General features: G+C 31.9%; 1 protein-coding gene across 1 annotated transcript; it reads right to left on the reverse strand.

The window, feature by feature from the left end:
• Nucleotides 1-1,361: 1,361 nt before the first annotated feature.
• Nucleotides 1,362-3,393, reverse strand: LOC130961571 (hydroquinone glucosyltransferase-like). Its single transcript, XM_057887520.1, has 2 exons — nt 2,284-3,393; nt 1,362-2,053 (listed from the first exon to the last, which is right to left on the reverse strand). The coding sequence occupies exons 1-2, from the start codon at nt 3,302-3,304 to the stop codon at nt 1,629-1,631; spliced, it is 1,446 nt and encodes a 481-aa protein (XP_057743503.1). The 5' UTR covers nt 3,305-3,393; the 3' UTR covers nt 1,362-1,628.
• Nucleotides 3,394-9,758: the final 6,365 nt, after the last annotated feature.

Here is a 9,758-nt window from a genome sequence, read left to right on the forward strand (position 1 = left end):
ACAACCTGTTTGATAAATTGCCTGAAAGTTAAATCTTATGTCTGATCATCATAGGCTTCAAATTTTGTTTCCATTAGGCATTGTAACTCAGAGAAGAAGGCAAACCGAAATGTGAGGAAGGAGAGGAAGGTTAGTCATCATGGGTGATGGAAATGACAAGGAGAAGTAGACGAGGGGAGGACGCTGACAGAGTAGTGGTTGCAGCGGCTATTGCGGTAGCAGTAGTTCGGTGATGAGGAACAAAGATGAAGGTACGCGGCTCTTTAGCTGAGAAGAGGAAATGGGTGAGGAAGATGTGGCGGCGCTGGGTAAAGGCTGGAGGTGATGGTGGTGGCGATGGAGATGCTGGAAGCTGCGATAGGGCTAGGGTTCGGTGCGTGGAAGAGGGTGATGAAGATGGCAGATTGGCGGCGACAGTAAGCTCGGGCCCGGCAGAAGAAGTGGTTCACGAGGAAAAAAGCTCGACGACTCTGGACCTGATGGTTCAGCCTTAGGCCAATGGAAAGAGCTATAATGCTTGAGGAAGGGAAAAAGGGAAAGGAAAATTGGAAGAAGAGAGAAGGGTAATGGCTCCAATTAGAAGAACAATGGTGATGGTGGAAGGTGATGAAGCCCACGTGGAGGTGGTGGAACTGCCAGCTCAGCGCTCCGGCTGCTGAGTCACGCCGGAATTGGGTGGAGGGACCAGGATTTCGCACGGAGCTCAATCTGAAGGGTGCAATTAGAGCATTTCGAAACTCAGGGTGCAATTATTGGATTAATTTTTTTTAGTAAAGTATGATTTTTGTCTTCAACGTATTTAAATAAATGTTAGGGACATAAATAGGACTTATCCTAAACGTTGGGGACAAAAACAATATTTTTTTTTTTAATAAAAAAATTATTTTAAAAAAATACAATATTTTTATTCAATTTAAAATTTATTTAAATACGTCTTTTAAAAAAGATGTTTTTATTTAAAAAAATAAATTAATTTTTTCTAAAAACTAACAATACTTTGTTTTTAAAAAAGTAAAAGTAAAAGACGTTTTTAATATTTAAATTTTTTTAAAAAAGTTTATCTAAATATAAAATAATTTTTGTTTGTTAAATTTTTTTTTAAAAAAGATAAAAAAAATAAATACTTTTTTTAAAAGTCAATCCAAATTCACCTTTAATAAAATAGACAAAAGAGGTCTATTTAATTTTTATATAAATGTAAATGTAATTATATAAAATAATTATCAAATACATTAATTTTTTGTTACACAATAATAAAACTTTGTGGTTTGGACCAACCTCCCTATATGTTTACAATTTTATTGTTGTATTCCTAATTGATTAGACTTGCCATCTTTGTTTTGAATATAATTACAAAGAAATAAGAAAATAAACTTTTATTTTTATTGATAATTAATAAGTTAATAATACAATCCAACGAACTATAACTCAAATGATACTATCTCTCCATCTTCACTTAAAAGTCTCAAATTCGAATTTCACTCGTAATTTAGGGAAAAAAAAAACTAATAATACAAAAACTTCATTATTAGAAAAAATGCATAGGATGTGCATTATTATTGTTCACACAGAGAAAAGTAACTAAAAAATATCTATGAAAATATCTCCACATGATACTAACATGTTACTCAAATGTTTTGCCATTTCAGTGCAAGACTAGACAGTGTCTTCATGGAGGAACCATTTTCACTAAGTGCAGCAGCAGCAGCATCACTCAACTCTTTGATTCTCTTTCTCATTTCCAACCCTTCTTCATTCTCCTCCATGATCCCCTTCACAACTCTGGCCACTTCTTCTCTTTTGACTATCCCATCTTCATTAGCCTCTGGCCTCACTGCCACTTTAAGCACATCTTTGAGCAACACTGCATTCATTCTCTGCTCTGCAAACAATGGCCATGCAATCACAGGCACACCATGTGACACACTCTCTAGAGTTGAGTTCCAACCACAATGGCTCAAGAAAGCACCAATGGAACCATGACCAAGAATCTCAATTTGTGGGGCCCATGATGGAATCACCAAGCCTTGTCCTTTGGTTCTCTCCACAAAACCTGATGGTAACAAAATTTTTTCAAAAACAGTCCAAATCAATCAGAAGTTATCATATTTTGTATTTATTAATTATCTTAGAATAAATATATAATATTAAACGCATACATTTTTATATAAAGTTAATAATTAATAATCATAAGATGATTTAATATGTTTAATTAAATTGTCATCTAACAGTTTTCAACTATAACTTTAGACGAAAATGTTTCACCAAATTTAAATAAAGTACCTGATGGTAAATAGTGTAATGGATCTTCCTTTTGTTGACTCAGATATGCAGAACCACCAAAGTTGCTAGGAGCTCTCACAACCCACAAGAACTTGTGTCCACTCAGTTCCAATCCAAATGCAATCTCATTGAGTTGCTCTTGAGAAAGTGTTCCACCACTTCCAAAAGATATATACAGCACTGATCCTGGCGGCTGATTATCCAACCATGTTAAACACTCTAGCTTGTTTACCTCATTACTTGTCTCACTTTGAATGATTGGTCCAATTGGGTAAACAAAAGGAACATTCTTTTCTCCGTTATTATTATCATGTTCTTGTTGTAGAGCTCTTACTGCATCTGGTTCCAAATCTGTGAAGGTGTTCATTATGACACCATCAACCAATGAGTAGTTCTTTACCACAGCAAGAAATGATTTGTAGACTTCACTTGATCTTTCAAAAAGAACTGGATCAGGAAGATCCTTGACCTGAAATGGAACAGAACAACCAGGAACATGAACAGGATCTGTTAACTCCAACAAGGAGTTCTTAGAGGAATCATCAGCTTCCTGATCAAGTTGTGGAAAATGAAAACAGAATGAAAAGAGTGTTGCTCCACTTGCAAAGAAGAGATAAGTTAAGAGGTTGAATTCACTTGCAAGATCAATAACATCAGTTGAGAACACACTGAACAAGATAGCAACAAGGTGATTGGTGGAACTGAGTGAGGTGAGTTCTTGATGGATGAATGGAAGAGAGTGCTTCACTGTTTCTTTCATCTGAGTTGCAGGGTCAGATTTCTCAGTGAGGTCTTCAATGTTGATTTGGGGGAGAATGATGAATGATGAGTTTGGTGGAAGAGAGTTGTTGAGGATGGATTTCATGGAAGAAGAAGGAGCACCAAGTGTTGGAACTATGAACTTCACATGCAAATTTTCTCTTTGAAATGATAGTAATCTCTTTGAGAACTCAACCAGTGGAATCAAATGGCTAAGTCCTGGGGAAGGAACCATAACAATGCAGTGATTTTTCTTCTCCATTGTGTATATAATATGGTGATTAATAATTAATGTGGAACTTGTATGTGAAAATTTAATTTGATGAAGAGAGATTTTATAGTGAGTGAATGAATTAATTGGTGGAAAGAGTGAATGATGTAAGCTCTTGCGTAGATTCAAGACATTATATATTCATCATCAAGATCAGAGCTGAGATAAGATAACATAACATGAGTGGACCCAAGATGACAAATTATGTATGTTCCTTTCTTCATTCCATTAAGTATACAATAATGATTTGCAAATCGGCTAATTTTTTTTAATATGAATGAAAATGATGTGTGATGACTTGATGTTTTTTTTTTAAATATGATATTAATTTTTTTTAAATTATTATAAAATAAATTGAACGGTCAAATTTGTTGACTAAAAAAATGAAAATGGAGGCTATACTTGCAATTTTTTTTTGAATACACAAATAAATTACAGAAATTAGTAGGTCTGATTTTAGGATTTTTTATTTTAATAAATTCAATAAATATTTTATTTATTAAAATAAATAATTTTAAAAATTATTACAAAAATACGTCGGCCTCTCTTATCTCGTTTACATTGTAAACGAGATAATTTTGCATGTATTTTGTTTATAATATAAACGAGATATGTGTATTTTTTCAATTTTCATATATCATAAACAAATTATCTCGTTTACAGTATAAACGAGATATATATATTTGTAAATACAAAAATATATTTTTTAAAAATAATAAAAATATTAATAATTTAAATTGGATCAAACTCTTAAAAATGGAACATTTCAAATAATATAAAAGATATTTGGGTGTGCGATATATGTTCTAATTGCTCCACCTTCTCGTACCAAAATGGGATCCAAAAAAAATTAGAAAATTATGTAGAATATGATTCTCCCTCTATAATGAGATATCTATAATGAGATATCTTGAGATACAAACAGTAGATATGTTTAAAGCTCAATTTGCAGATTGTCATTTTGATGAATCAAAATTTTAAATATTAGGAAGAGAGCATAAGCTTTTCAAAAAGTAACTTAATTGAAATGTATCATCCTTGATGCATTTAGATCCTCGATCAGGGCAATATGAACTAGAAGTTCAAAAGATTATAAATTTATAAAGAATAACAAATGAATTGCCTGACGAAAAGGATAACTACATCCTATATACCAGTTGAAAATACTCCTATTCGAATTGATATTCCAGTCAGAAAAATTACCACCAAAACAAATTCACCTCAAAAGCGTGGTAGGCCTGTTGGTACCAAAGACAAAAATCTTCGAAAAAGAAAATAAGAAAATACTATTCCTCTTGAAAAGGATAAAGACATAGTAAAGACACGTGCAGTTGTCTAGAATTCTAATATAGTTTTGACGCCAGAAAATATTCAGGTACCTGAAAATTCTAAAAATTATGAAAATGATGAGATCTCAATAAATTATGTCTTTGTAGGAGAAAAATGAAAGCAAAATAAAATAATTGTCGATAAAATATTTGTATATAATGTAGCATTACACATCATACATGAAAGTAAGGATATTGAGCCAATAACAGTTGAAGAATGTCGACAAAAGAATGATTGGCCAAAATGAGAAGAAATTATAAAGACTGAGTTAGACTCACTTGCAAAGCGTGAAGTCTTTGAACCTGTAGTTCGTACATCAAAATATGTAAAACCTGTTGGATACAGATGGGTATTTGTAAGAAAACAAAATGAGAAAAATGAAGTTGTACGCTACAAAGCTTGACTTGTGGTACAAGATTTTTCACAAAGGTCCAGTATAGACTATGAAGAAACATATTTCCTTGTAGTAGATGTAATAACATTACGTTATTTGGTCATTTTATCTGCATACCATAAACTACATATTCATCTAATGGATGTGGTGACAGTCTATTTATACGGATCATTAGATCGTGATATCTATATAAAAATCCTTGAAGGACTAAAGATATCTAAATCATCAAATGAATACTCGCAGGGGTTATACTCAATTAAATTGCAAATATCTTTATATAGTCTAAAGCAATCTAGAAGAATGTGGTATAATCATCTTACTAAATATCTGACTAAAAACAGATTCAAGAATGATAATATTAACCCATGTGTTTTCATAAAAAAAAATATGTATCTAGATTCATTATAATTGTTGTGTGCATTGATGATTTAAATATCATTGGAATCTCTAAAGAGATTGCAACAATTATAAAAGCTTTAAAAGAAGAATTTGAGATGAAACATTTTGGAAAGACTAAATTTTGTCTTAGCCTACAGATCGAGTATACAAAAAATAAGATCTTTATTTATCAAACAACATACACAGAAAAGATCTTGAAGAGATTTTATATGATAAATCACATACATTAAATACCCCAATGATCGTAAGATCTTTAGATGTGAAAAATGATCAATTCCGTCCTAAAGAAAAAAAGAAAATATCTTTGGTCCTGAAGTATTATATTTCAGTATCATTGGAGCACTGATGTATCTTGCTAATAATACACAACTTGACATATCATTTACCGTGAATTTGCTAGCAAGATATAATTCCTCTCCAACTAGAAATATTGGAATGGAATCAAACAAATCTTTCGATATCTTCATAGAACAGTTGATATGGAACTTTGTTGAGTTTGGAAAACTGAAATGATGATCAAACATTATTAAAATATAAATTAAAAAATTATTAAAATTATTATTAAGTATTTTATTTAATAATTTCCAATAGGTTGTTTGATGATTTTTGTTCAAGTGTGCAGGCAAGCAATTTAATTTCATATTGGACCAAAAGTTAAACAAGCCCAATTTGATCATTGAACAAATTCAGCTTTGGGCAAAATTATTTAAATATTAGTGGCTGAATATTAAAAAAGAAAAAAATCCAAAATTGGCCCAAAAACTAATAAAAAGACCAAATAAAATTCTTCTCTTAGTCCAACATCATTATTGATCCAAACTAGAAGAAGAAAGAAATGGATCAAGGCATGCTTCGTTTACCTACTGGAATCCAAATTCCAATTCAATTAATTATATTCTTTGGTAACCAAAACTCTCATGGTTAATGGACTTCATATTGCAACTCAATTAAGCTAATACTTAAGTAACCAAAAGCCATACGTGACTTTATGTCTCGGTAACCAAAAATTAATTCAATTCAATTTATTTGCATTAAAAGCTCCACGGTTACCTATTCTTCATTGTGGATTGGAATTTAAATTACCTATTCTTCATTGTGGATTGGAATTTAAATTAAATTAGATTAATTGCATGCATTGGTAACTGAAAGAAAATTCAAATTGATTTGATGGCATTTACTGTTCCACACATTACTATGCATAGGGGAATGGAAGTGGATTTTTTTTTTAATTTCATTCATTGCATCCTAAGCTTTTTCTCTCTTCTCTCTCCTCTCTCTCTTTGCATACGGTCATGTCATACAGGAAGGAAGAAAGAAGAAGTTATCAGAAAAGCAGTAGAGTTATGAAGAAAGAAAATGGCTAGGGTAAAGATGGCTTTTGAGAAAAGAAGATATAAAGCATGACGTGACTGAGATTTTTGCCACAAAAGGCAAGATGTGAAGAAGAAACTTCAAGATCTCCACGCCAAAAGTAGAAGTAATCGGTCTCGGTCAAAGAAGAAGATCTCTATGAAGAAGTTTGTTTTCATTTTTGTTCATCCAATACAGAAGGTAGCTACTGTAGCTACATGGAGGAAGAAGTAAAAATGGAATAAATGGAGCTGTTAAGGATCAAGAGTTCATTAAGGGTCAGAATTCTTTTTTGTGGACAAAGTCAAGATGGAAGACTCAAATTGATGAAGTTTGATGAGAAGGGATGAGAGAGAGGTACATGCATATTGATTTGCTTTCGATTTTTTCTCTCTCGTCTCTCTGTCCGAACTAGCCTTTGTTTTGAAGAAGAAGAAGGTGGCTTGGTTGAACCGGTTTCAACTTTAGAAGCTTCTACTTCTATAATAAGAGTGAACGACCAAGGATTGAGACAAGGAGTGAGAGCACACGTTTGGGTTCCCATAGCTCTTTGAGCTGTTTATTCTTCTCCTTTATGGCTTTCATTGAATATTTCTTTTTCTCAGTGAGTCTGTTTGTGTTTCATTGGTAAAAAACAAAATATGAGATTTTGTAAGAAAAAGCCAATGAGTGAAAAAAAAGATAGAGAGTTAAAGAAAAAGCCATTATTATCTCAAAAATTCTTTGTATGTATTTCTGTTTTGTTGTCATGATCCTGAGGAGATTCTCTTACAAGTTGGATTAGCACTTTGCGATTGAAAGCTAGATTGAGGTCTAGTCAAGTTCAGGTTGGGGTAGAATCTGGACTTGTTCCCTTGCAAGTTGGTTAGCACTTTGCAGTTGAAAGCTTGGTAGGTGACCAAATCAAGTTCAGTTTTGTGGATAGATTCTGGACTTGTCCTGAATAGGAATGGGTAGTTCCTAGGGAAGAATTAGTGTATGTAATCTGTTGATTATAGTGAAATTCCGTCACTATTATTATGGAGACTGGATGTAGGCTGCATTGCACTTAGCAGCTGAACCAGGATACTTCTGGGTATGATTCTCTCTTTCTCATCTACTCCATTTCTGATTCTGTTGCGTAGGAGTCAAAATTGAAAAATATCTCTTAACCGGTTACGAGACAAAAAGAAAATGTCTTTTGACTTGTTATGAGATAAAAAGCAGAAATATATCCTGAAGCTATCTTAAAAGTCAAAAAGTAATATTCAGCAAAAAGAGGGGTTAAGATTCAACTCTCCCTTCTCTTAGCCACTGATTACCATCAAACTGTTTTTATCCATATGAATCCAAGTCACAATTAGTTGACTATGCAGATGCAAGATACTTGTATGATCCATACAAAAGAAGATCTCAAACAGAATATCTATTTGCATATGGTGATACAGCTATATTATAGAGGCCACGAAACAAACGATAGCAGCTAGGGACGATACATGGGGGGGGGGGACAAGTAGAGGCTTGGGTCTCCAGTTTTTTTTTTTTAAAAAAATAGTAGTATAAACTAAAAGGCCCCAACCCAAATAAAATATAATTTTTTTTAAAATTCCTAAATAATAAACACTACATGTCTACATTCTCTTTCTTTTATGTTCGTGTTCCTTTTGACATTGAAACGTTTGGTCTTCTTTTTGAGGCTTGGAGCCATCAGCCATAGTCCATAGCCAGTTCGGTCTTCTCTTGGTATCTTGGAGGCTTGGAGCCATCAGCCATATGCAGTTCGGTCTTCTCTTGGAGCACGCCTTCACAGCCTCACTTCGCTGTCAATTGTATTTGTCAAAGTCTTCAATCATAGCAAAGGTATTTACTATTCTACTCATTTTACTTTTTATTTTTTGTATATAATTCTATAAAATTATTAATTAACAAATCATATTTTTTTTACTATAAAATAATATAATTTTATCTTTTTTGTATTCACATAGATTATAGATAAATAGCTTATTTATTTTTAAGATTTATTCTCTCTTTCTTTTATTTTTAATTTTTAGTGAGATTGATAGTGAGTTAGTAAAAAAATATTGTTATTGATATTTAATTAATAAAAAATATTTAGATTTTGTTTATTCATGTGAGTATATAATTATTTTTTTTTCAGGTAAAAGAAAATTATAACATTTTATGATGAGAAAGCAAAGTAAAATTGATGCAATTTTCAAGAGAAAAGTTACTAGTGATGTTGGAGTTCAAACAAGTCAACCCTCTAATCTTATTTCACAAGAAGTTCAAGTAAGTGAACTCTTTAATCTTTAACATATCCTTTGATTGATCGTTTGATTTGCTTGGTATTAACTCTCCCTGTTTTAATTGTTACAACTGAGATATCTTTTTTAACTATGAATATTGTGAAGATTAGACTTAGAAACAAAATGTAAGATGAATTTTCTTGTTAATTGTCTTTTGATTTACATTGAAAAGAAGATTGTTGAAAGATTTGATACAGATTCTATTATCGATAAATTTTATGATATGAAGAATCCACATGTACCACTTCATTACTAAAAAGTACACATATTTTTTTGTACTTTAAATATATATTCTCTATCGGTATATTTTTGTAATGCATCTTATATTATAATTTATTTGCATATTTTTTTAATTTTATATATGTTATTGGCCCATGATAACATTTTTGGATCCATCCCTGATAGCAGCAACATTCTCTAATTATACTGAAATACTAGCGATATATGAAACAAGTCGTGAGTGTTTTTGCCTCAAGAATTCAATTCAATATATTCTATCATCATATGGACTCATTGATAGAAAAATAGCTCAAATTGTTCTATTTGAAGATAATACAACATACATTGCTCAACTTAAGAGTGGATAATCAAAGGTGATAGAACAATTGATCTTTACTCGTGATCTTCAAAATCAACGAAGAACAATTGATGTCCAGCAAACCGCTCAAGCGATAATTTGGCAGATTTA

This window comes from Arachis stenosperma, chromosome 2 (assembly GCF_014773155.1).
Source record: "Arachis stenosperma cultivar V10309 chromosome 2, arast.V10309.gnm1.PFL2, whole genome shotgun sequence".
In the NCBI taxonomy this organism is placed as follows: Eukaryota; Viridiplantae; Streptophyta; class Magnoliopsida; order Fabales; family Fabaceae; genus Arachis; species Arachis stenosperma.